General features: G+C 37.0%; 3 protein-coding genes across 3 annotated transcripts; all 3 read right to left on the bottom strand.

Moving 5' to 3' along the window:
• Positions 1-1,435: 1,435 nt before the first annotated feature.
• On the bottom strand, positions 1,436-7,097 carry LOC117923169. The gene is made up of 3 exons (XM_034841406.1): positions 6,948-7,097; positions 3,585-3,694; positions 1,436-1,765 (listed from the first exon to the last, which is right to left on the bottom strand). The coding sequence occupies exons 1-3, from the start codon at positions 6,997-6,999 to the stop codon at positions 1,436-1,438; spliced, it is 492 nt and encodes a 163-aa protein (XP_034697297.1). The 5' UTR covers positions 7,000-7,097.
• Positions 7,098-7,765: 668 nt separating this feature from the next.
• On the bottom strand, positions 7,766-9,988 carry LOC117923551. The gene has a single exon (XM_034841893.1). The coding sequence runs from the start codon at positions 9,736-9,738 to the stop codon at positions 7,999-8,001; it is 1,740 nt and encodes a 579-aa protein (XP_034697784.1). The 5' UTR covers positions 9,739-9,988; the 3' UTR covers positions 7,766-7,998.
• A 5,710-nt stretch (positions 9,989-15,698) lies between these two features.
• LOC117923534 (protein TRANSPORT INHIBITOR RESPONSE 1-like) lies at positions 15,699-22,448 on the bottom strand. Its single transcript, XM_034841871.1, has 4 exons — positions 21,372-22,448; positions 19,449-19,941; positions 17,428-18,200; positions 15,699-16,792 (listed from the first exon to the last, which is right to left on the bottom strand). The coding sequence occupies exons 1-3, from the start codon at positions 21,872-21,874 to the stop codon at positions 17,445-17,447; spliced, it is 1,752 nt and encodes a 583-aa protein (XP_034697762.1). The 5' UTR covers positions 21,875-22,448; the 3' UTR covers positions 15,699-16,792; positions 17,428-17,444.
• Positions 22,449-27,277: the final 4,829 nt, after the last annotated feature.

The raw sequence follows: 27,277 nt of genomic DNA, 5'->3' as shown, positions 1-27,277 counted from the left end.
ATGATTCGGCGTCATTAGAAAGTGTGGTCGTCTAGCTATGATGTCTGAGGTTGTTGGATTTTACCTGATCTGCCCAAGAGCTAGCTGGCTACACCGAAGGATGATTGTAACCTTTGAAAGTAAGAAGAAAGCAACGTGAATTTAGTTAGTTGTCATCTCATGCCCAGGCCTGGTGCCTATGGGCCTATCATTTTAGGGATATTTTAATGCTTCATTCAAGTATCATAATAGCTTTTTATTCATTCATTTATTTATTTTCATTGTAAATTAAAATAAACATTATAGGGAGGAATTAAAATCATAGGTCAATGATACTTCTCCTTATCTTATACAACATGAGGAATTAAAATAAAAAATAATTTAAACATGAAAAAATAGTAAAATGTAGTTCGCTTCAATTATATGGTAGTTGGCCATGAGGCCTTCCTTAGGATATACCAAATGTCAAACAATATGACAACTTGGATACCCTCAAGCTGTGTGCCCCCTCATCACATGAACATAAGACAAAGCCTTTTAGCTATTTTTTATTTTTAATTTTATAGTATTAATTGTCGCTTGCCTATATGTCATTATCATAAGATAATGTGAATGAATCCTGCTCTTTCATGTTGAAAACGCTATTCTACAATTAATTTATAGTTCGATTTAAATAATGGGAACTCCTTATAATAAGATAGACAGCTAAGAACGAAGTTAAAATACTTGGGGTGAACAGAAGGTTTTCCAGAAAAGAGACAACCAAAGATAAGTTATTTTGTTTCTGCAATCTTGTTGATTTTCCACATAGGATGTCCAGAATCGGTTAATAATTCATTCCAAGGTGTTGTCTGGCAGCGAAAAACACACACACAACGGACATTCTTATCTCTTTTCCTGGAGAAAAAATTGTTCAAATGTTCCCACATATAGAATATATTAACAACATTAATCCAAAGTTGATAAGCTAGGATTTCGGAAATACCAATGCATACAACCTTAGCATCAGAATTATTGGAGAAGTGTTTTTACATTTAAGAAAGCTTCTCAGGATAGGTACATGTTTTAAAATCACGAGGACCTAATGAACCAGAACAGGCAATATCAATATGAAAGAGAGCAGACCATTGCATATGTCCCTGTAATCCGATGCGACAACCAGTGCTTGTGAGAACCCCACAGAGGCAAGCTTGAATCAGCGAAGGATGAAAATGGAGGAACAAAAAGGCTGTGTCAGTGACTATAATTGATTGTTTGGTATCAATACCAATTTACTAAACGAAAAAACATTCAAACAGGTTGCAGTGCAGTCACGCAGAAGACAATTAATAATGGCCATCTATTAAATGTGTTGGCCCTTAAATTGGACCGGTTTCTTGGAGGAAGCTTCCCAGACCATGCTAGGAACCCAGATTTCAAGTGCATTTAATCCAATCTGACCCCACATAACTGGGGTTCATTCGGTGATATTTTCCTCTATGTTTGACCACCACCCACCCGCCCCCACCCCCCCAGCTTGGACCGGCCAAAGGCTGGCAGTTAAATCCAAATGTTGATACACCCGAGTCAACAAGTTGCAAAGATTCCGGTAGACTAGCAAGTGCCAAAGTGCCAAAGACCAAGACAATAACAAAAAATTCGATATCAAGCTTTGGGAATCATAACTCCATAAGATAATCTTTTCATCAGCCATAAACAATTCTAAGATAATGCTCCAGCTTAAAAATGTTCTCTTCCTGTGTCTTCTCAGCAAAAGAATGGAGTATAAAGAAAACGTTAGTTCTATCTGAAAGAAAAAAAGAAAAAGGAAATTGGCAATCAGTCCACAGATATTAAAAGAAAAACCACACCTAACATTGATGAAGATGACAGCAGAGAGACTGATAACAGTAATGATGCAACATTGGTCCCATTCAAAGAAAGAAAAGGACTGACCATCATCTCTACACCTACACGGCTCATGTTTTTCCTAAAAAGCAGAATCAGACTAATGACAGTTCATGTAAATTTATATATCTATATTCCCCATGTGCCTTGAAGTAGAAACATGAACTGAATGGTTACAATCTCAGATAGCCTAGGATTTTCATTCACCTATTTCCTTTTTATTTAAACTCTATCATGTTCGGTTGCAATCTCATAAATATGATTCAACTTTCAATGCCAACCAAGTGGTTCAGGGTGAGGAGAACTTTGGTTCCATGAGTCAATGTATTCAACTAAAGAAAATGTGAGCCATCCTTTTTAAGACATGCAGTGTGCACCTAAATCAGAGGAAAAATAAAAGGGTGTTGAGTTTTTATGCAAAGGTGTATGGGTGGATGCCATTTATGATAACAGAAATTCAGGTCCAGTTTGATAGCAGAAACAAGGACTAGTTTCTATATAAAAAATGAAAATAGAATAGAAAGAATGTTTGGTCACATATTTCCAAACTGCTGTACAAAATATTTCTTGAAATGTTCTCCATACTTTCAAATATGAGCATTTTAACAATTGAAAAATGAAATATTCTCCAAAGATCTATTTTCATTTCTGTGACCAAAATGTGTACATGGTATAAGCTAAGGAATAAGATAGAATTACCAAATAAATAAATAGCCAAAAGAAAGGATTTACTCTTACAACCAAATGCTCCTTAAAGGATTCAACATTGTTAGTTCATTACAATTTATTAATATACAAGTCAACAACAAGATAGCAAGAAGCCATGAATGAATTTTGAGATGCCCCTGTCAGTTACTGGAAACAAGAAACTAAGCTGCATTATTGTAATCATAGAAAGTAATAGGAACAATTTTCTATTCAGAATTCCAGATACAGAAAATTCAAAGTTTCAAAAGAAGATGGGAAGAAGGCATCCTCCCTTAAATCCAACACCTAATTTTGAATAGCCTCCCAAGAGACTATGGCAAGAGGTCCGACAAAGGAAATATGAAGGCATAAAAATGACCCAACAATTAACATTGGTCGGTCAGTCCATAGGGATAAAAAGTATACAACATATGAGAAGTGAGAACAGTGTCATAGTTTTCATAGACAAAAGAAAAAGTAAAAAGCAATAAAGAAAATCACAGTCCAACTTCAGTCATATTTATAAAAAATGTCAAAGAAGCAGCAATAAATGGATAAAGAAGAAATTAAAATGAGTAGGAGAAGTTAGATTGGCCTGCATTAATGATGATATCTTTAAAGTACCAGCCACTGCTTCTATGACCTGGTTGCTTTAAAAAAGGGAACAGCTCTGGCCCCATTTATTAGAGAGAAAGAAAGCTTATCCTCTTCTTAGTGGACTCACATATGCCAGGAACATGGGCCGAAGCTACCAAGATTTGCAAGCATATATAGAGTTATGACGTTAGAAATTTGATTTTTATCCATGCCATCTCCTTAATTCTTTACAGATCAACTAGATAGATCCAGTGGCAACAAGCATTAGATTGCAAAGATATTTGACATGCTACAAAAAGTGTGAAAGACATTTAAGAACAGAAGTAGAAGAGGACCCAGTAATAATGAGATTTCATGGAACCTGAATACCTTATGTCATACAAAAGGGCTAAAGTTTAACAGAAACAAGAAAGCACACTGTAAGAATCACTCATCTTATAAAGTGGAATGCAACCATTACTGGAAGGTGAAGATGGCAGCATTAAAACCAACAGCATGTCCAAGATACATATCTTTACCAAGGCCGGTAATAAGAAGCATGCATCTGCACACAGAGACAAACAAATAGCAGGGGATAACAGGGCAATTGACATAATCATAACTAAGTTAAAAATATTGTCCACAAGTTAAGAAATGCTAGGGATATGTTACATTAAACAATAATTCAAAGTATTTAATGACATTTTGATTGCTTCCAGAAACTTTATATTTCAGCCAGAGCATTTAACTATTGCAAACTGAAGAAATCATCAGATTGCTATAATTTACTGTAACTAAGCCAAAGACTATGATATGAATTAAACTTCTCTGTACCAATAATGGGTGCTAGTACACCTGTAGAACACTGTAAGTTAGCCAAAGACTATGATATGAAGTCAACTTCTCTGCACAAATAGTGGGTGCTGGTAAACCTGTCAGCACACCACCTGTGTTCCACACCTGTTTGGGCACTACCAGATATGGCAATTTGTCTAAGGATAAACTCTCTATATTTCAGGTTGGCACATACACCATCTGATACTGAATCAAACATCAGGACAATAACATGTCCATGAGGGGGAAAATAATAGAATCATTAATCCTATACTAGTCTAATCCTTTACCGTTTAATACTCTTTTATCTACAAACTTTCTAGCCCACATACTGATGAACACTAAGAAGCAACTTCCTGGGCTGATGTCTTTTGGTCAATATAGGCCGATAGAAAACAGCTCAGTTGCAAATCTTGGACACTGTTTCATGTCATTTGAATTTGCGGTATTATCATTTTTCATTTTCCTATTTCATGCCTTGACCTTGAGCAATTTCAATCAAAATATCACAGATTTAGATGACTCTTCATTTGCAGGGATGTTGGGGGTGGTGTTGTGAAGGGGCAAGTGTAAAGGATACACCTGATTAGCAAGGACTGAAACCAGATGGGCTGGCTCCCAATTTAGATAAACTCTGTAAAATTGTGAATTCAACAAGACAGATGCATAAATTCAAACCAATAAATGTGCCACAAGACCAGAATATTGACCAAATTAAGCCAATTGCTAGGTAAATGCCACAATTTCGGATGAAGAATAGAAGAACACCATTCTTGTATAATCCTTTTAAAAAGGGTGGAAAAGACAGCACTCTAAAGAGAAATTTTTATCTTAATCATTCACTAGTTCCAACAATTCAACAAGCGTACAAACTATATAGAAAGCCTCAATCCCACATTTACAAACACACATTTGGATTGGAACTTTGAGCTGAGTTGAGTAGCAACCCAATAATGAACAAGAGTAGGAAAAACCTTTTGTACTGCAACACCAGAGAACATAAAAACCATCCTCCTAAAATTCATATGATAAATGCATAAAATCGAGGAGTATCACCCCTTTTTTAAAACATAACCCATTCCTAACTCCTAAAGGATAAGCATTCAGATCTCTAATTATTTATATTAATCAAAAAAAAAAAATTGAAGTAATCCATGCCATACAGTGTCACAAAAATCGAAGAAGTTGCAATCATCAGAAAAGGATGATTAATCTGAACACTGCACATTACCTTGCTACACCATCTCTCATCATCTTTCCAACCCATCCACAGCGAGCAGGAGCCAGTGATGACATTCACAAGAGCTAGATGGAGTAGTAGAAGCTAAAAAATCATGTCAAATTTGACTCCAGTCTACTCAAGAACTAGGGTATGCAGACTCTCAAAGAAGCCTCGAACCCACTATTTAGGGTCACCTATGTCAACTATTTTTGGTTTTGAACCTATTCATGTAGGATACCTTTGTTATGTCAAAGTCCTACCATGCAGTCAGAACTTTCAAAAGCCTAGGGCCCCTTTAGATCTTGAAACCCACCAAGGAAAAAGGGGAAAAAAAAATCTCAATTTCTCTTGTTTGTTGCAATTGAAAAGAAAAAGAAAAAATATAATAAAATTGTTTAAGAACTCATACATTTTGGATTTCATCTCCCATTCCAAAAAGAAATAAAGCTAGAAAAAGAATGGTGAAAAAATTCATTATGATCCTTTTCATTCTCTTTCTTTTTCCCAGAAGTTTCAAATATCCAATCAGAACCTCCATTTTTGGTATAACTTAGACTATACTACGCTAAAGAACTGCTAAAAATCAATTTTACTATAGCCTAAAAATAAATTTCATTCTTTTGAAATATAGGGTAGTGTGAGTTTGATTATAAAGAAATTTAAGAAAGTAGTTATATTTCCAAAAATCATCATAATAAATTTTTTAGTAAAAAAAAAAAAAAAAAAAAAAAAAATCAGTTTGCCACCATATCAGAGCTAGATTATAGTACTACACTAAAGGACTGCCAATGGTCAATTTTGGTATGGTCTAACAACAAATTTTGTTCTTTCACATGGTGAAAAAATTTACTGTGATCATTTCACTCTCTTTCTTTTCTCCCAACGGTTTCAAACATCCTATCAGAGCCTAAGCTTTGTTAGGAGCAAGTGTCAAGAAAATGATACGAAAAGTGGAGGGGGAAAAAAAAGAAAAAAAGAGAGTGGTTTGTGGAAAGCACTAAGAAAAAGAAAATGCTGTTAAAAAAAAGTTAGGAAAAAAGAGGGGAAATGCCTAAAATTTTTTCCCCTTTATTTGCCTTGTAAAAAAGGCTACTGAAAGTTTTAACAAAGTGCACTCTTTAAGAATATAATTTTCTTTCTCACAGCTTTTCAATGAATAACCAAATAAAAGAATCACAAGTTTGAATGTATAAGATTTTCTTGGCACTTTCACGGTAAATCAAACAAGATAATTTGAAATTCCTTCCATTTTTTTTTCCTTTCCCGATACTTTCCATGAACCAAACAAAGCCAAAGAAAGGATCAACAGTTCGAATATTCAATTAATTTTCATTATCTGAAATTCCATTCATATTACCATCACAGCCAAACAAGAAAATTCGACATTCCTTGCAATAATTCTTTCCTTCTCCAAGTAAAGATTTTACAAGAGTTTTGAACCTAACAAAATCCTCCTCCGCAAAAATAAAGGCAAAACGTGTTCATACCTCAGATCAAAATTTTCAGTTTTATCAGCCTTGATGTACATGATATAGATATCATGATAACTAATTCCACATTCTGTGAAGAACACTCCCATGTAATCTAACCCGGTGTGAGTACATGTTATTGCCAATTTTCAATCAACACTACATTTACAGCATTGGGAGCAAACAAAACCTAATCTATGACTTCGAAATCTGCCAAACAGATCCTAAATTCGAAATCCATACACCAATTAGAAGGCAACTTCAACAAAACACAAATCACAGAAAATCAATACCTGGAGAGAGCGTTGATGGAATGCGGAACGACGCCGTTTTGCACCTGAACATGCAGAAGAGTGAAGTGAGAAAAAGGCTGTGATGATAGTGACTCTCAGGTCTGATCGACGGTGTCTGGAAAACGGGTCCAGATTTATCCCGTTTGGAAGAGGCTTACCAAACGACGTCGTATTATGGAATCACCCCACCCGCCAAACCCGGCTGGAACACAAAGCCCAAACATGGATTGGGCAGTCTAGCTTTCTGGGCCTCAGCTTCTGTACCGTAGGCCCCTTTTGGGTCCGACCTTCTTGAAACCCACAAGAAAAAGGCAAAAAGCCATGTCGCTTTTGATTGATTCATATTGCTCCTCCCAAAAAGACACCCACGATATATGAAAACACACATTTGATAACAAATGGGGTTCCATGTCCCATTAACAAACCCTACAGCCTGTCAACACGGGTCTCCAAGGCCCACATGCCCTTCCATCACCAAGCCCTCTAGTCAATAATTAAGTCCACGCATCCTACGACAGTTAGGTGCGACCCACTTGACTCTCTCACATAGATGGGCAAAATAATTATAATAATCACAGAACTCTACAACCCAAATGCCTAAATCCTCTTCCAATCCTTGAAATTTAGCGTAGTTCTTAAAAATAAAATGAACAAAATCTGCGTATGAGAGAAGAGACAAACATACATGGAAGAGGAGGCCCCCATCTATGCTCTCATTTTGTAAGCATAGAAGATAGACAAAAACTTGATTGGTACCCCTCAAAATGCCCATGTGGATTCAAGCCTTTCCCATGTGCTCACAAAAGCATACACAATTATACATTAGTTAATCTCCAACTATAAGTCTATAACAAATGTATTACATCTTATATAAGGGAAAATCCTCTTAATAACACCTTGTTTATTGGAATCTCTAGTAAGGGTTACAAAAAGCTATATTTGCAGAGGGGGAAAAAAAGGGAGAGAGTGACATATTTGAGATGATGAAAGGAGTTAATAAAGTTGCGGAGAAAAAACACTTATTAGATATACAGTAAAAACAATAGAGCATTCAAGAATTCCAGATTCCACTGAGCATGGCTCGGAGTCTGTTTGTGGACAACTTCTTAACGATTCTTTTTGCGTCTGAAACATCTGCTTCTGCGAGCTTCTCTATGTTTTTCATGAACCCAGAATTTACAATCTTCTTTCTTCCACTGTTGCAACTGGTTAAGGACATCAGTATGGAGAGTAAGAACTTTCTGTTACCTGAATTCCCCTCTTCTGAGTCCAGCAACTGTAGAAGCATGCCAATGTTGCGATCCTCCTGTACTAGTTTCCGGCGATTTCTCGAGACTAATACCATACTTGAAAGTGCCTCCGCTGCCATTTCTCGGATTTCAAATGATTTGGCGTGGAGCAGTCGGATGAACTCCGGAATGAACCCTGCATCACCCATTGATTTCTTGGCCTCCTCCGATGATCCGCATAAGCGAAATGAAACTTTTAAGGCCAATTCTTGAACCAAGACCTCGCCGTTTCGGAGAAGGAAAAGAAGTTGATCCATAAACCCAAGACTCAGCAAAATGTTAATGGTACCTAATGAAGAGAAACATAGGGTTTCTATGGCTCTCAAGGCTCGCTCTCTGGTTTTGGATGAGAATGAGGAATTGGGGTCTAATATGCGTACAAGCACACGAATTCCACCTTCTCTGATCACCATTTGTCGAATTGATTCATCTCCATAGACTATACTTTGAAGGAATTCTATGGAATTTATCTGGACTGACTCATCCTTAGATCGAGCAAGTTTGAGGAATGCTGTGATAGCTCCTTCTTCAACCATAAACCTCTTTATCTCTTCAACTCCAGCAAGATTTTTCAGAACCCCACAAGCCAAACCGACCAATTCTCCTTTATAATTACCACTACTACAAATTTTCAGTAGTGCCGTGACTCCACCGTGAGCAGAAACAGACCAAACATTGTCTGAATTCTCCGTCAACTTCTGCAAACACCTCGCCGCTCCCTCCTTCCCCAACTCGCTTCCACACTCCAGAACCCGAATCAAAGGCGCAATAACCCCGGCGCCGATCAAAGCACTCTTGTACATATCGAACCCGGCAATCACCGAAATCGCCTTAGCGGACTCTTCCTGAATCTCCATCTCCAGCGAGTCAAGAAAAGTTGCCAAGAGACTTATGATATCGCCAATTTCCACCACTATCTTCACGTACTTGTCATCCTCATTCACCACCTCGTTGAAAGCCACCAAGGCTTGTCTCTTCATTTCTGTATCGCCAATCTTCATTCTGGTTTGCAAATCTCTCACATAGAATCTCATGTCATCGCGACACGCTCCCAAACTTGGCCGCGATACCACGATTGCGAACTGCTGAGTCAAAATTCCAGCTTGGTAGATTGCGGATAGATTCCTTATGTGAGCATCGAACTTCGCTAATAGTACGTCGAGGTCGCTTTGCATGAGGAGCTTTCCACTGTAAGAAAGGTCGACACATCGACGAGCGTGATCGTAGCATTCATTCACTGTATCAATTATGGCCCAAATAACGGTGGAAAGAACTGGATTCTCTCCGGAATCGCAGTTCTCCGCCGCGGTGAGCCCGGAATTCAGCTCGTCCAGCTTGTTTCGGATCGTTTGCCATTTCACCGCAAACACTTTGATGGAATGAGAAAGAGAAATCAACGAACATATGAGCTCGATTGCTTCCCCGAGACTGGGTTTTCCGGCGGACGACTCCGGCGAGCTTTGCTCTTCTTGCCTTTCTCTGCGTCTCTTCTCTTCACCCATCCCTGTCTTCACTGATTCGAGAGCAAACCCATCTTCCGATGTAGAGGGTCAGAGCTCCGATGAGTATAGATCAAGATTCCGGAATGACCGGAGTTTTGAAGACAGAGGAATCAAGGCGATGAAAGAGGCTCTGTTCTCTCTGTCCATACTTATCCTCTGTATACTGATGAAGCCCAATTGGCCCTTGGGTTCGAATTTACGAAATTGTCGTCCTGGGTTGTGTAAATATTTCAAGGTCGGTCTCCATACAGTAGGGGCATCCCTGTCATATTGGAAGTAAATTGGTAGCCTAGTCTGGTGGAAGTTTATTGCACATTTAAGGAAAAGGCCCATAAAAAAAAAATTTAAAAAAAGGGGGAGGAGAAGGATGGGGCAAAAAGGCTTTTTATGAGAGACAAAATGAGTTGGAAATTTAACTCTTCTGAAAATTGCATATGAATGAATTAAAATTTTGCTATTTTAAATATATGAGAAAAATAAAATAAAATCATTTACTGTCATATAAAGTTTCTATGATATGAAAATAACTAATTTCCTTAATTTAATTTATTTTGTAACGCAAATGTAAAATTAGGAACATCCAGATTTAGAGTGGATATTTGTTTGGAGAAGTAAATTAGAAGATATGCCGAGCACAGTTGAACATGTTCTGCTTTTATTTGATTTGATCGGTGATGGGGCATTGTCAAGAGATCTTTGGAATTTATCATCTTCAATCCTTTTTACTTTTCAGAAAAATGTTTTCAGGGGAATAGGGAAATTAATTGAGGCAACATTTGATGGGAACAGAGTGAGAGCAGAGGTTGGAGTATGCTAAGCGAGGAAGAAGGCGGCCAAGAAAGAGAAAAGGATGTGTGATTAATACCAAGGGAAAGGACATAAACCCATATGGACCACTCTCAAAATAAGGACACTGGTCTTGATTAGGTGAAAAGAAAAAGCAAAAAGAGTAGCTTTCACTACCCTCTCAGCATGGAGATGACACAGTCCCCACCCACAACCCCCCATGTGAACCCCTCTCTTAAATGCCTTGAGCAAGGGGTCACTTTTTGAATATGAAATGAGAGTAAATCTACACACAAAGATTGAGAGAAAGTTGGACTCTTTTCTAGCCTTTTCTCTCAAGTGTACCCAAGAGCTGTCATCTCCAAAGGAGAGCACAAAATGGTATTCACCCATCTTACAAAACAAAATTCAGATCATGGGGATAAGCTTAAGCATCATAGGAATCTAACGGTAGTATTGCTTGTGACAAAAGTGGCATAGCGTCTTAGATGACAAAAATATTCATTATTTTGCTCGTCACGGACCATTATTTCATGTAATCTTGTTGTCATGAGTATGCTTTATCCCTAGTCTTAAGGATGATCTTGTTTTTAATTATGTGGAAAGCAATTCAACTTTCTTTTTCTTTTTTTTTGTTCAAATTTTCTTTTTTAAGTGATGGAAGTCGGCGCACATCATAATAATTTGATTACCAAACATTAATATTTATCAAACTTGAGTGGCTTAATGCCTTATAATTCTGACCAAATTGTAAGATAATTGTGTGATCATGACCGTTACTCATGAGTTGTTTTATTTGAATGATAGGGCATGAGAAAAATCTCATAAAAAGGATTAATGTTGTGAGCAAAAGATACTGAAATGTTTTCTGTGCTTGTTAAATGCTTTGTAGAATGTTAGGTGCCAAGGCACCATTGTATGAAAAGCCAAGAAAGTGATGGTGTAGGGCACCTTTTGAGTAGGGAACAAGGGAAATCCAAGGCATAAGCATAGCTACGAACTGCCTTTGCTTTGAAGAGAAAGGTACATGAAACAATATTTCATGCCCATCTACCCAAAAAAAAATGAAGAAGATGGTGAATGACATGGAAATAGAAGGATAAAACGATGACTTGATGAAAAGATAGAAGTTTGGTGCCATCCATCCTAAAGAGGAAACCCGAAAAATATATGTTCTCAACAATTTTGTACTATTTAGAGACAAAAGCTTAATTGAAGTTTCATCCGATTACCTTTTGTATGCCACACATTGAAGGTACATACAATGTAAAAGGCTAAAAGCCATAACCTCAAGAGTACCTAATCAAGGGGAAAAGACCCTTTTTCATATGCTTGAATACAGCTTAAGCTATCTACAAATTAATACTTACTAGAAAGATATCAAATCAGCCAGTTGCAGCCTTGTTGTGATTCATTTAAGGATGCTTACTAGTACTGAAAATGACTCTCCCAAAATGATGGTCCTAATCTCCTTTTTGGGACTACCCCTCACCCCTTACCCCATCACCATTTTGACTAAGCCTCATGATCAGGATTAGTATGGGGGTGGAGCCATCACAGTAAAGTGTGGTGGTTCGCCACTTTCGGGGGCCATTCAATTGGATCATTTGCTAATTGGATTAGGTCCATGAATGGAAAATCGTCTTCAATGACAATAAGAATGAAATGTTTGCCTCAAAGTTTGCTTGTTCACTGCAACATTTTTTGTATTTTGAGATAGGGATCAGGTATATATGACTGTCAAAAAATGGAAAGCTTTGGGCAGATGTGTAGATCATTAATGCCCTTCCCACTATCCTGGCAAATGATTATGGTAAAATTTATGGTGCTGGCTAAGTTGTTCCTCTTACACTGAAAGGGAATGATGTGTGCTTTAATTTAGAGGTCATGCATATATGGGGCCTGCACTGTGCTCACAGCTTGATACACGGTTAGTATTTGCTTGATATTTGAATGAGACAGCCCACCAAAATTTTGCTTAGGTATACTATATGGCTACATGATGATCAAAATCTCACCCTCTAACCGACCAAAAACCAAAAGAAAAAAAATGAAGAAATTATAAAATCAAAACTTATAGAAAAGACCTTTCACCAAACAATACCTTCAAGCTATTATAAATGTCATAGGGGTTTAGGACATGCATCATCCTGTGAAGCTAATCACGGTCAAAAGCCCCTTTCCAAAATCCTACTTACCGCCTCAAAATTCAAGTAATTGGACCGACAAATGTGATTAAGACTTTCAAATTATGGGAGAGTTTACCATTGACTGTTGACTCACTGATTAATAATCTTGAGTAATGACACATGAAGATGGAGTAGATGAACATTCAGACTTGGTGGGGTTTCAAAGTTGGTGTGGCAAAAACCATTGTGGAAACAGAGTTTGTTCTCATTAGGAGGGACGCTTCCTGGTGGGGCTTAGCACATGGGTATCGCGTGCCTCGTGTGGTGAGCGGGGCCAAATGTGAATTTGTGGCCATTGATGGAAAGCATTGTGAATAAAAATGATGGAGGGTAAAATCTCTCTCTCTCTCTCTCTCTCTCTCCTGTGTATATGTAGCTGAGTTTAGTGGACGTTGTTAACAACTCACTACACTTTTGCTTGCGCTTTGCGCCTCTCAGATTGTGTTTTGAGTGGGGGCTCACCCTGAACTATTCCATGGAAAAATGCTTTCATCACCGGCAAATCTTGAGAAATCATTCATTAGTCTTTACTTTCAATCTAGTTCATTTTCACTTTTGTTAGCAAACCCCGTGCATGATGTTTACTTTGCAAATTCCATGATGACCTCCCAAACCTAGCCTAGAGGCTAGATGTGGGGTTAACTAAAGAATGGATCAAGATTCCTATAGGCCGAGTCGGAAGGCTCAATATTGGGCTTATTTTTCAGCCAATTGTTGCACTATCTGAGTTATATTGGCTTTGATGGATTAATTTATGAGGTCGAAGGCAGGTTCATTGAGGTATACACTTGATACCCCAGCTGTCAGGTTGTTTAGGCTGAATGCAGCATCTTTGAATGTTCAGATTGTCTTGTTTAAACAGTGTAAAGGGGTAAATATTTGAGGTGCAATAATGTCACTTTTTAAGGGCTATTAGACCATATCTATTCCGTGTGATATCAAATGTTATAAAAGATTTGACTTATCTTTTCACAAATAAATTTTTAGATAAAATGATAAAAACTTAATCCAATAATTGATATCAGAACTAAGGGCTAAGGTTCATGTGATGTTAAATATATGTTTACTTTCTTTACTAAAAATATGTGAAGCGGCTTGCATGATGTGATGTGGAATGTATGTTCAATAACTTTTTCTTTTTTACTCAAAATAGGTTAAGTGCTTTTTAAAAATATTTTGTAATTTAAAAATTATCTTTTAAAAAAAATCAAATGTTACAACAAAATTTAGGATACATTTTAAAATTTTTTTAAAATCACTTATAATATTAAAAAATTATCTAGTGTTTTATAGAAAAACATTTTAATAAATGATTATCTTAAAAACTTTTTTAAAGAAAATACTTTTATTAAAAACACTTCTAATAAAAATAATATCAAATAGGTTTTAGAAACTCGAGATTATCATCAATTCTAACTTATAAGCTCATTCAAGCAAGTCTTATTGAGTAAGTTCGGATGAATAATGATATTAAAATGCATTCATCGGTATCTATTATGTTGTGTAAATTTTACGGGCCAAAAAATTGGAATTTGAATAAGAGTAGGAATGGCAACAATAGAGTTCAAAATATGTCCCCCTTTTCCCAACCACGACCACACCTCTATATCACATAAAAATTCCCATCCTCGAGTGAACCCCATGGCGTAGATGAGGAAGACAATTAAATGAATTTGAAAAAAAGCGTCCACCCCATCCCTCTCCGAATCTTTGTTCTCAATACTTTTTAATCTTCAATTTAATAACCTTATTGGTTTTCTACTTTCGTTTTTCCGATCAACTTTTAATTTGGATTTTTTATTTTTTATTTAAAAAAAAAAATTGGTTAAGAGAACTTCAAGACCTAACGCCATTAGTCTTCATCATCAATGAAAAAGTGAAAAATAAAAATAAAAATAAAATAAAATAAACGTTGACCCATGAACTAATGTCCATGCCCTTCAATTCTAATTTTTCTGTTTTAAATCCGAGAAGTTGAAGGTTCCTCAAACAACAAGATACAACAATAAAACAAAAGTTCAACCAACAAATTTAAAAGAACCAAAAAAAGGTAAACCAAAACCCAAGAAAAAATGTGAAAAAGTAAAACAACCCATCTCACAATCCCATCAATTCTTTTTCTACAATTCCCAAAAATGGAGCTTCAAAGATCAATATCGGAAGTGCACTTCCAAATACGGTGAATCTTCTGGGGTGCAGAATAATAACTTGATGATAACATCGCTGGAGAGCATCAAGAGGATGCACATCATGGGAAAACATCAAGAGGATTCACATTGCTCAATTTTTAATAAAATTTATGGGTGTTTTTCACATACTTCACATGTTCCTTGTATGATTGGATTTTACTCTCATATCTGATGATCACACATTGACTCAAAACAATTCTGGGAGACATCTATTCACCCTTTTTGGGTAGTTTGAGTTCAAGTGATTTTCTAGAATAAATTGAAGATATTTTTAGCTATTAATATATTAATACATGGTATCTTTTTCAAAAAAAAAAAAAAAAAAAAAAAATTTAAAAAAAAACTATTTTTCACATGGGAATTTTCAGAAAAAAAAAATTATTTCTAAAAATAATTGAGGACTTTAACAACTAATCTCAAAAATTGTTATTTTTAAACCCTAAATGCAGACGAGCTCATTGAACACATTTGGGTGCCATGTTCAACTGGATCAGGTTCGGCCTAGGTTGAGTCTTTTGTGAAGCCATTTCTTCAGCCCATGCACAGATGTCAACTTTTCCTCAACACCCCAAATGAGGGAGTGGCAAAGCATTTCAGAGACTTGTCAGCAATGGCCCTTCAAAGACAAAACTCACAACTGGCTGTCAAGGGATCCTCCACGTAAAAGCTAAAAACTGAGTGATAGGACTCTCAGACCATTCACTCGTATCCTGTGTGACCTCCATAATCTAAAGGAGCATAATAGAAAACCGACTTGACAGAGAACATATTTTGTGGCCATGGTAACACCAAAAGATCAACATGAATAGTTGCAACTGGCGAGTGATCCTCCCAGGCCTCTACCATAAATATATGTATTATAAAATAGAGACAAAAGCAGAAGCAAACAGACAACTCATTGTCCACTTGAGAACAGTTGCCATGAAAGATATGGCACAACCCAATTCATACAACAACCATAAACAATATTCCATGCGACCAAGTTCATGTGGACGACACTGGGAATCCTTCATTTCCTTTCCAAGTTTTGCACCAGACAGGCTCCTTGACCCGTCAAGATCGGACTTGACACAGATCCATCATTCAACTGATTGAATGGGGCCGGCCAGTTCATCGGCATCCACCACCCACCCAGCATTATTCCATTGCATCAGTTGATAATAACAGCATATGGATCTAAACATCTGGACCTGACCCACCTGCAGCCACCCTTTATTCCCATTTTGATATGATCCCAGCACCATCTGTGCCTTCATCTCCCACCAAAGTCTTAGAACAGCTTTTTCTTCCCCCGCAAAGTTCTTTCTCCTCTGCAAGGCTGCCATTGATGAGAGTGGCATGCTTCAAACAATGCCACAGAGCGCATTCACCCATTTGCGAAAGGCTCTCATCCCTCTGATGCCATTTAGTCTACTGATATACACGGCCACATCCCAAGAAGTTTAGATGTCAAATCAACGATAAAACAGAAATTCACCTTTTTGTCGTAGTGAATTTGTGTTCGAAGCAGGACTTTAATAGGACATGCTGAGCTGGTGGCAACACATGGTGAGTACAGACTTGGGATTGTTTAGAGACCCAACATGAAATGGCTCTTTCATCTAACTTGTGTATTGGCATTCTGCAACCTTGCATGGAATGGTAGATCCAGAAGTGAGACAATTATGTTCTTGGCTTTGGAGGCTATGAAGGCAATTTCTTTCCATCTTATACCTTCTCTGTATTTGGATTGTCCGTGGGCTTGCTGTTTGCTGTGTGAAACAGATCCGGTAGTTGATCAACAAATTTTATGCTTCACAGTCCCTCATCATTTTTCTTTCCCACACTATTTAATCCAGTCTTATGACTCTCAGCTATTTATGCATGTGGATTAGCCATCCTCTGTGAAACCTGCATGGATGAACACACAGAATGGTATTAGAACAGGTATAAGAATGATATCTAAGAAAACATGGCTACAAAGCTGGCATACAGATCAAGATTCCTAAAATAGGCAACAGACCCAGTAAAAACTTCAATGTCCAAATAACATTCTGTCAGAGAACTGAAGACAATACAATAAGCAAGAAAGCTGAAAAATGGCAATTCAAAGGAGGAATTCCTAGATTTCTCAATGGTAGCTCTAGAAAAGAGTAGGCCATTTAGTAATTTGAAAACCTTAAAAGGACATTAATTCTCAGGCACAAAAAAGAAAGAATGACAACTAGGATCAATTAAAAATCCTCCAGAGGAAGGGCCCAAACAAAATAACGTAATAAATAAATAAATGACAAAGAAATGACATACCAATGCACTGTTAACCTCTAAGTGTCAAAAGTACAAAGGCTCACAATTTAGATGGAGAGAATGATAGCAAGGCCCTGAGAGGCTACACTACTCTAGTGGTGAGAATGCATCACAAAGTTTCCCTTTTAGGTTTCTTTTTCTTTGGGGTGAAGAGGAATAATGGATACTATAATCCTAAGTCCTACAAGGTTACAGCTCTCTAAATCATACACAGAGAGAGAGAGAGAGAGAGAGAGTACCAAATATTTTTTGAACTTCAGAGAGTCAGAACAAAAGGTGGAGCATCCCTTCTTGGCCCCGCAACGGAACGGTAGACATACACTTTATCAGCCTGACTGTCATCACTCTCTTCATCCTTCATTACCTCAACATTCAACCTTGGCATCTGCTTGGCCAGCCGCCTACAAGCATTCATTGTCACATTGCAGGCTGACATCCAGAGTGACCTCATAGACTCATACTTCTCCAAACCCGAGAGCAATGCCTCATTGCCAAATGGACAGTCCCTTATCTCAAGCTTTCTCAGCTTTGAGCAGCCACTCAGCACACACTGCATCCCCCAATCACTGCTACCAGCAAAAGCCACTGAAAGAGTTTCCAGATTTTTGGCATATTTTCCAATATACTCAAATGTGAGGTCGGTCAGTAGACCTGAAACTGCAAGTCTCTGGAGTTTGGTGCAATTCTTCACCACTGCACCAAAAGCCTCATCCATAGGTTCATTAGTAAGATAATCAGGCTCACCTGGGTTCATTACACACAGCCGAAAGTGGGTGAAATCAGGGCAATTCTTTACAATAGTTGCCACCGCAGCATTAGTCATCTGCCTACAAAAGTAGAGTACATAGTGAAGCCTAGGGCAGCCATAAGACACAGCAACAAAACCCATTTCAGTCACCCCATGGACAACATCCTGCTCATAGGGATCAGCAGGGAAGACACGTAGTTCCTCGAGCAAAGGACAGCTAGATCCAACAGCTTCCAGCCCTTTGTCTTCTACTGTGTCCAGAACCTGCAACAAAAAGTGGATTTAGAATTAATTTAGAACATCTAGGATATAATATGCTATTGAGGGAAGGAAATGAGGTTCTGCTTTAATCAACTTGTCTTTTGCACAAGTCACAGCAGCACTTTGAAGAGAATCTCCCAATTTTTTTTTCAAATTACTGGTGGGGTTTGTCATTAAAGTGTTCTTAATGGCTGGCCTGCCTTTCCGACTTCTTTGGTTTCTTTTACTATTAAAATTGTAACAGATGATTGGTAATCTAATAGGTCAAACTGAAAATTATTGTTTATTCCAAGGTCGTGGAGAGCTGATGAGGAGAGAAAAAAGAGTGGTTGGGAGATGAAATGGCTATAAATAAGGCATCTTCAATATAGAGACTTTTGACTGAAGAAATAAAAAATCCACACACAGAGAGATCCATCTTGACATTTGAGGAAAAGAAGGGAAATGATTTTCTGAATAAGCAAACTTGGGACCATGAATTAACATTGAAAACCAATTTAACCACTGTAACATTTGGTGGTTCAACAATATATATGTCAAGGGTGGGAGGTGGGGGTGGGAGGCATGCTTCTCATTAGCCTATGGGCATTATCTTATGCAAGCAATCATGAAATGACCCAAAGATGCTCTAAAGCTAGAAATGCTGACACAGATATATTACTAATGGATGAAGATTATGTGACATTATATAGTTTCTTCATACTAAATATGCAACTCACCAAAAAACAGTGATTATTCCTGTCAGTACTTGGACAAGTAGATCATAACAAAACTTTCAACAGTTTGAATATATCAGCATTCTTGTACATTATCCTGCTTGGTGCGGAAGAATGCTGAGATATTGGTGTGGGGACAAGTCTGTTAAAGAGGCTGAAACACATACTATTATCCATGGAATCACTACATGGCATAATTCCTAATGATAGATTCAGCATAACTGGCACCACAGAGATAAGAAGAATCACCTGCCAGCTGATTTTCCACCAAGGGAAGTCAATGACGAAATATCTGATTACAACTATCATAGTTGGGATGCATTTTCATTCTTCAGAAAGACATGGAAACATGCTTGTAGTTTCATCAAATTAGAATGATTATGATCTCCTTAGCGAGTTAAGAATGACTAGAACCATTCTCCATAATAAATGAAAAAATTGAGGCTAAATCTCTATATGCCTTGATGCATTAATCTTCCAGATATTATGGATGAAATGGATGGACCAAACAAACGAAAAGTATAAAGCCTCTTACCCAAAGACGCTGTAGATTTGGACAGTAAGCAAGAAGCTTGGCAAGTTCACCACTTTGCAGAGCAGCATCACTCAAATTCAAGAACGTCAAATTCGTACAGGCAGGGTATAGAACTGGGAGATACAGTGGAGTAGCTTCCCACAAACCAGAGAGAGTATTTAGATTCTTGCAGTTGTTGAATGCACTTTCAAGCTCTGCATACTGGCGGGTTGTGAGCTCTTGATGGAAGGACCCAGTACCAAGCTCTGTCAGTTGAGGAGCACACTCAAGCAACCTCTGTAATTGTTCCAGGGTGATATTCTTGTTAACCTTCAAGAATTTTAAAGATCTGCACCTACTCACTAGTTTCTCAAGAGCATCAAAAGAGACATCACTGCTCAGATTCGCAAAATTCAGCACTTCCAGTGACGTGAAGTTTTCGGGAAAGCAACTTAACCAACCCCCACCAAGGTCATCAATGCCATTCTCCTGTATGTCAAGCTCCGTCATATTCCTGCATTCCAAATTGGTGTTTAGAAGTTTTCCTTTTTCCCTTTGTTTGGATCTTCTCTATAAAACATTTCCACATAGAAAAAATCAAGATATACAGACAAACCCATTAGCATGGGATAGGCACATATTCCTAATCAGATCGAGTTTCTGTACAATAGAACAAATGAGCAAGTTGATCAATCATGTTGCAGGAGAAAATGAATCTAAGAATGTCAAACTTTTGTTTGGAAGAAATAATACTCTCCATCCTCAATTTGTGGCTCCATCTGGGTACTAAACAAAGAGGAAAAACTTCATGTCTCTGCTCATGACAGAATGAGAACAATGGGTGATCTTATCACTGATGATGTTTCAGAACAAATATCGAAAGATGGTGCTTATGGATGCATTGCCGATACAATAATCTGGATTGGTGATCAAGGTTTTAGGTTCCTGATTGTTTGGTAATTCATACCCACATACTCATAAAGTTGCCTCATAATTTTCAATAGCAAAGATCCAGCACAAAATCCTTTATTTTGTTCTATTATTTTTCTTTTTATCTGTGAAAAGTAATAATGGGCTAAAACAACTCACAGGTGACCATCACACAAAGAAATCCAGAATAAAAATATAATTGGTATACAAAAAACATGGAATAAATATCCTATTAACTGGTTCTTATTCAAAGTAAACTAGACCTCCTTGACGCTTGACTAGCTCACAATCGTTCATCAACCATATACCCTCTAATTACATGTTAGCAAACAACAATTATCATGGATCTGATTCACTTACGCTAGCAATGCAAACCCCCCAAAAAAAAAGGGGGGAAAAAAAGAAGTCAACAATAGACAGAAACGGCCCCACCAATTATCAGTATACAAGGAAAAATTAGCCCTAAAGGATACACTAGAACAGAATAATGTCCATACTGTAAAAGGAGCAAAGGTATGTACCCCTATTTTTCTTTATATTTAAAGAGTAAAAAACGGGGAATTCTTTTCTTTTTTTCTTTTTCTTGTGTGTGCGCGCGGGTAAGATGACACCAAGGATATGCCATCCATTAAATGCTCATTAACAGGTCAAATGTCACATCAAGAGAGAGATGGGAAAAGAAGAGAAAAAGGAGAGGAAAAGTTGGAGCACTACGTTTTCCACTAGGACTCTGTTTTCTCACAGTAATAAGAAGCAAACAAGACCACAAATCTAAACCATTTATATCAAACATATATTCATTGCCAGACTATAAAAATAAAAAAATAAAAATAAAAACAAGTTTTTTTTTTCAACGAGGAAATTACTCAGATCCCCTTGCCTTCAACTTCAAACACCAGTCCAAAGAAATCAAAGTGCGCCAATACAGAGAAACCCAATCCAAATATAAAGTCAACAACCAAACAAAAAAGACTTGATCAACACAAGAAGGGACGGGGAAAAGGAAAACCATACTTGCAATGAGTAGCAATGGCGGCAAGTCCATCCGTACTGAACCCGTCACAGCTCAAAAGCGAGAGAGCTTTGAAATTGGTGAACGTCGTAGCCAAGAACTCCAAGCTCTCATCAGTAACAGTCATTCTCTTAAGCCTCAACTCCTCAAGAAGAGGGTACTTGGAGGCGAACACAACAAGCCAAGCATGAATATCAGCCCCCCAGTTCAACGGGACCAGATTGAAATCCGAAAAACGAGGCTTCCCTTTGAGCGTCACGCTTCGAATGTTGGGAAATCTCCGAGCAACGATCTCCGGCGAAACGGAGTAGCAGTTGCCGATGAACACGTGGGTCCGGGACCATCTCTCCGCGTTGTACCAGTCCTTGCACACAAGAGAGACTGAGCTTCTGTCTTTGTGGGACTTCACGAGCCCCAGAACTCGCTCTAATACCTCGTCGGGAAATGGTGAGGACCGAGTCAACACGTTTGACTCGGGCGAGTCCATTTTCCTCTTTGAATCCATATTGATTCAAAACTCGAGTACAAAAAAAAAAAAATCACCTCTCAAAAGGATAATAAAAAACAAACACTTGCTCCTTGGGGAGAAAACAAAATGCCTGAGTAAGAATCCGAAGATATCAGAACTTCATTCTTCAGACCATGAAAGAATGGAGAAAGAAATGGGTTGCAGAAAAGTTATAGAAAGAACAGCAGATAAACCTCCTGCACTAGAAAACAATTAAATGTTTACCCATCAAACGGCCATCACCCAAGTACTAGTACTCTCCTCTGAAAATGCTCCATAAAAAGTTTTTTTTGGGTTTTTCGGAGAAGGTTTTTTTTTTTGAAAAAAAAACTACCAAATAGAAACCTGAGAGAAGAAAAAGAAGGATCCGAAAGCCTTAAAAGTGGAATCGAAGATCCGCCATGGAAGAGGATAAAAGAAAACCTGAAGGAAAATAACGAAAGTAAACAATAAAAGGTATCAAATATTAAGGAAACTGAATGCTCGGATCTGCCATGAACGAATCTCCGAAACAAAGCGCTCTCTCTGTCTCTCACCTGATGAAAAAGAGCCAGGGAAGAGGACAACCCCTAGCGTATTATAGCAACCGCAGTCGAGAAATGAGTAAATTAATAATAAACAAATAAAAAGTTTTTTTATTATTATAATTATTATTACTCCACCTTAGCTGAAGCTGACAGTATGGCAGGAAAGAAAAAGGCCGAAAACGTAGCCCACAACACGTAACGTATGCCAGGGTGCGTTTTATGCACAGCCCCTCTCCCTCTGCCACGTAGACAAATTCTTTTTACGAGCTCAAGCCTGGAGATTCTCTACCACCATACGAGCTTCGGGAGTTGGGCAAAGAAGTAAAATGGAAAAATAAAAAAGAAAGTTTAAAATAAATAAATAGGCAAATGGTGATTTTTAATAAAAAATTTACAGATGTCGATGCGACAGCTCCTTTCGGATAATTACTTTTCAGTTTTCACTCCGCCATGAACGGGACGTTAAGCCCCAAACCACCACCACCTCATTATTTCTTAACCCAGCTTTACATCTATTCCCACTTTGCCCCTCTTCTTGTTTGGAATATCGTTCCCGCCACTCACGCTCTAAATTCTTTTCTTTTTTTTTTTTCTTTCGCGTTCGGGAGATTCCTGTGCTTCTGAAAAGCCAAGAAAAATCTTAACTAAATTCAATTTCCTTTCAATTTTTTTTTCTTTCTCGTTCTGGAGATTCCTGTGCTTCTGAAAAGCCAAGAAAAATCTTAAGGTGATTCTCGACGCGATTTGACTGGAGAAGAATGAATTACAGAGGAGAGAGCTATTTGAGGTATGAATTTTCTGTCACTGATCAATTAAATGCTGATCTTGGAAGATTTCGAATTGAACCTTAAGAAATTTATTCTCTAATCTTATCAGTTTGAATGCAAAGAATTTTTCTTACCAGATTCTGATACAACCAGGCGTTTTCTGCATTGAACTTTCGTTTTCAACACTCTGATCTCGAGAAGCTCTGTTTTCTTTTTCTCCTTTTATTGGAAGTATTATTTTCATCAAGGATCTGATTTGTCTTGAAGAACTCCCAAACATTTCTGAGATCTCCGAGAAACTCTGAGAAAATAAAGGCGATGTTTTCCTGGAAATAATTTTCCACACAAACTTCAAGTTTTTCATTTCAACGGAAATCTCGTTGTTTTCCTATTTGTCACAGAGGCAAAAGCGTTGAAGATACAAAACCTTATCAGTTCTATGAACAATGACACTTCGTTTCACCGCCGTTAATGCCTTTCCTGACGAATCGCTTTTTCAGGAAAATAAAGTTCGGTTCCCTAAATGACGTAAACACCCTTCCACATGATAGATAATCCACTGGATATGGACTAAGGCTAAGATCGTTATTTTAGAGAGGTCGAAGTGCTATGTCTTTCGGTTTATTCCGTTACGATTGATGGGATTGGCGTTAAGAAACAATGTTCTGAGTTGGCCCACTTAAGTTGGATTATTTACAGAAACACCACCACAGCAGCTGCGTTGCCTCATTCACCTGAGACTGTACCACTGACAAAGGGCTCAATCAGTAAAAGAGGCCACGTGATGCCCTCAGCTTTTGCGGGAAAGGCGCTCCTTGCTTTTAGTGATGAATCCCCCGGTTTCAATCACATATGTCCAGGTACGTTACGTAATATCTTCCAACACCAGGTGTTTTTTTTGCCTCCCTTTATCTACACCTGTTTTCTTCTTTCTTTTCTGTTCTTTTTAATTTTAAATATAAATATATCCATTGCAACACATTCACCTATTTTTCTTTTTTATTTTCTAACTAACCTTACATATAAAATACATCAAATATCCTCTTCTTTAACCTCAAAATACTCAAGACCCTTTCGTCTTCAACCAAACTCAAACCCTAATTTTTACACTTTCTCTATCATTTTTTATCCTTAAATTTTATTTTACAGAGAGAAGAAGAATGGAAAAGGAAAAAATAAAAATAAAGGAAGAAAATAAGTGAAATAGGTTGGGTTTTGAAGGGGTAGTTGGAATAGTTGAGGAGAAGGGTATTTTGGGTATTATATATATAAAATGAAAATAGGCTGGGTCCTGAAAGGGCGATTGGAAGAGTTGAAAGAGAAGGGTATTTTGGGTATATATATTTAAAATTTTGATAAAATTTATGGATATAAAAATGATTTTGGTTGATACATTTTAAAAAAAATTCAGAAAATAATTTTACATTACAATTTCATAAATTATTTAAACCAATTCTTATCTTGTCCCAAAATAACTCAATTCCGAAATAAACTTAAATGATGCAGTAAATTATTATTATTATTATTATTATTATGGTTTTGTTAAATTATATTCTCAAATATGTCTTTTTATCAAATTTTATTTTTTTAAAAATTAGTTATATTAAATACATATATATTTTATAAATAAATAAATATTATAACTTTTTTATAATTTATTTTTTCGAAGCAAAAATGTTTTATATATATTAAAAATAAAATAATAAATAAATATCTGGGATAATGTTTGGAAAATGTCCCATAACAATTATCTTGTAGCCTGCACTATTGTTATTCTTACCTTCTCTTTTTTTTTTCTTTTTTTTCTCCTGTTCTCGTTTGACTATAGTAGTAACTACAGCTTTGTTAAAAAAAGAAATAAAATCAAGCGTCAAAAATGGGGCCCACAGAAAAGAAAAGGAAAGAAGTAGATTGGCCGAAAAACTATAAGTCGGAGCGAATCTGATCCAAAAATGAGAAAAATCTTATCCAATCATCATTAGACATCTACCTATTTGACAAACCCTACATCAGGCTAAGGTTATTCAGCTGTCAGTGTCTATTAGAAAGCCAATATTGGGTTTTTTATTTTTAAATAATTTGGCTAATATTAGGTTTTTTTCCGCTCATCTAAAAGACATATTCGAGAATATAATTTAACAAACTGAGGATAAAATTTGCTTGGCTTAGAGGGGAAAAAATTAAAGTCTTCCAAGATTGAAAATAGAGTTCGATCTTGGCAAATGATTTCATAAATAATTTCAAGCAATGATCTCGCGGATGACGCATTGGATATAATTTTACATGACTAGAGTAATAATATATGAGCTGTAAAACAACATTACATGGCTCATTTCTGCAGGCCCTCTACCCCGAAACTTTGAGAATCTAAGGAAAACTGGAATGATGATTTTGTCAAAATGACAATTCAATTATATTTATTTGACAAAATGGCCATGTGAGTAGACCGCACATGGCGGTGGGCCTGAGTAGCCCCACTGGAGGGCCATTTCTTTAGCCCCTCTTTTAAAGCTCATGTTATTTTATAATGTCCTCCCTAAAAGAAAACAGCTACTCCAAATTTGTAATCACAAGTAAAAATGTTAAGTTCATTAGTCATTGGGCATATGAGACATCCTTGTGTTACAACCAAATTATCAGCAACCCATCATTAAAAAAAATAAAATAATATATCTTAGATTTAAAGCATTTTTCGAGCAATATTTCAAACAGCAAAGGACAGTACAACAGGGGAGTGGAATTAGATTTCTTGTTTTAGTTTTGACCCCAAAAACAGAAAAATTTAAACAACGCCAACATCAATGGATAGAGCATAATATTCCAAAGTAGTGAATACTTTTAAGAGTGTCTCACTACCCACATGGCCCACCAAATTATCATCCACTATTGAGTTTATACTATAGAGAGTGGAGGGCAGAAAACGTATGCAGCCAAGCTGGCCGCCCAGTAGATCGCCGTCATCTAATACAAACCCACGAGTCATGTTGCAGGTCACGTGATGGGGTTCCAGAGTAAACCGCACGAGTCAGCCCTTTATGGTTGCACGAGAACCATTGGAGCATCTAATCCACACAGCTAATTGTCTCGAATCTCTATAATTAAAGATATTTTAATGGAATTATTAGTTACTTGATGCAATAGAAAACCTTTTAATTATAATTATAAAAAAATTAATAAAACAAAACAGCTAGTGAAAGTACAGCTGGTAGTCAATCCCTAACCTTGTTGGGTTGGAGACACGTGGTTGCGTAGTTTAGTTCTCATCTTGGAAAAATTATAAAATTAAAAAAATTATTCCCGTTTCAAGCAATGGGGCGTGTAATAATTAGGAAGGAAAATTTACTTTTTGCATTGAATTATGTACCGTTATAGAGTAAAAAACTATCCTTCTTTCTATGAAATTTTGGGATTTTTTTTTCTCTCCTTGTCCAACTGCCCAAGTGAGAAAATTGTGAGGAGTTTATAAATCCAAGTCAAAGAAAGAAGGATAGTAAGGGACTATGAATAGAGTCAATAGACTGTAAGACCACATTATCCAAGTCAAGAAAATCAAAGAAACTGAACTATCAAGGACAATCAAAATTATAAATCCACCTCTCTTCTTTCATAAAATTATATTCACCCCTCTGGCTTCAATCTCCATATCAGATGAAAGGTTCCGAAACAAAAAGAAGAGGGGAAAAAAGGTTCAGAATTGCAACTGTTTTTTTACTTAGACTGCAGTACATATCAGTAAAATATGCAAAACTAGCACCAGTGGTCTGCATTTTTGCCCACTAATATCTATCTGCAAGTTTGGATTTTCCCCTTTTCAGATCCAAGATCAAATAAAAAACAAGGGAGTACTGAACTTTGACAATTCTTCCAAAATAGTATGAAAAAAAGAAAAAAAACAATCTTCTCTACCTATTTTCAACTACCCTCTTTTCTCTGTTCTTTCACATGTATACTATTTTCTTCATTTGTTTTATCATATTCATCCATCCGTAACATGTTGGGTGCTCAGTTTTCTTCGCAAAGTATGAAAAAAGAAGTCCTCCTAGGGAGACATTGTCTCTAATTATCATCCACCCCTTTTAGTCTATTACCCATTATTTAATGGGCCA

The sequence above is a fragment of the Vitis riparia genome, chromosome 10 (assembly GCF_004353265.1).
Source record: "Vitis riparia cultivar Riparia Gloire de Montpellier isolate 1030 chromosome 10, EGFV_Vit.rip_1.0, whole genome shotgun sequence".
Taxonomy (NCBI): Eukaryota; Viridiplantae; Streptophyta; class Magnoliopsida; order Vitales; family Vitaceae; genus Vitis; species Vitis riparia.
The sequence above is the reverse complement of the archived record's forward strand: the minus strand, read 5'-3'. Positions and strand labels throughout refer to the sequence as shown.

Coding starts and splice junctions, on each gene's coding strand:
- LOC117923169 (XM_034841406.1), bottom strand. CDS start 6,999: ATGTTCAGGTGCAAAACGGCGTCGTTCCGCATTCCATCAACGCTCTCT. Junction 3,695..6,947: donor TCCATCAACGCTCTCTCCAG/GTATTGATTTTC, acceptor CTCTGTGTGCAG/ATGCATGCTTCTTATTACCG. Junction 1,766..3,584: donor GTTGCATTCCACTTTATAAG/ATGAGTGATTCT, acceptor TTTTTCTTTCAG/ATAGAACTAACGTTTTCTTT.
- LOC117923551 (XM_034841893.1), bottom strand. CDS start 9,738: ATGGGTGAAGAGAAGAGACGCAGAGAAAGGCAAGAAGAGCAAAGCTCG.
- LOC117923534 (XM_034841871.1), bottom strand. CDS start 21,874: ATGGATTCAAAGAGGAAAATGGACTCGCCCGAGTCAAACGTGTTGACT. Junction 19,942..21,371: donor GCCATTGCTACTCATTGCAA/GTATGGTTTTCC, acceptor TTTGGAATGCAG/GAATATGACGGAGCTTGACA. Junction 18,201..19,448: donor CAAATCTACAGCGTCTTTGG/GTAAGAGGCTTT, acceptor TTTTTGTTGCAG/GTTCTGGACACAGTAGAAGA.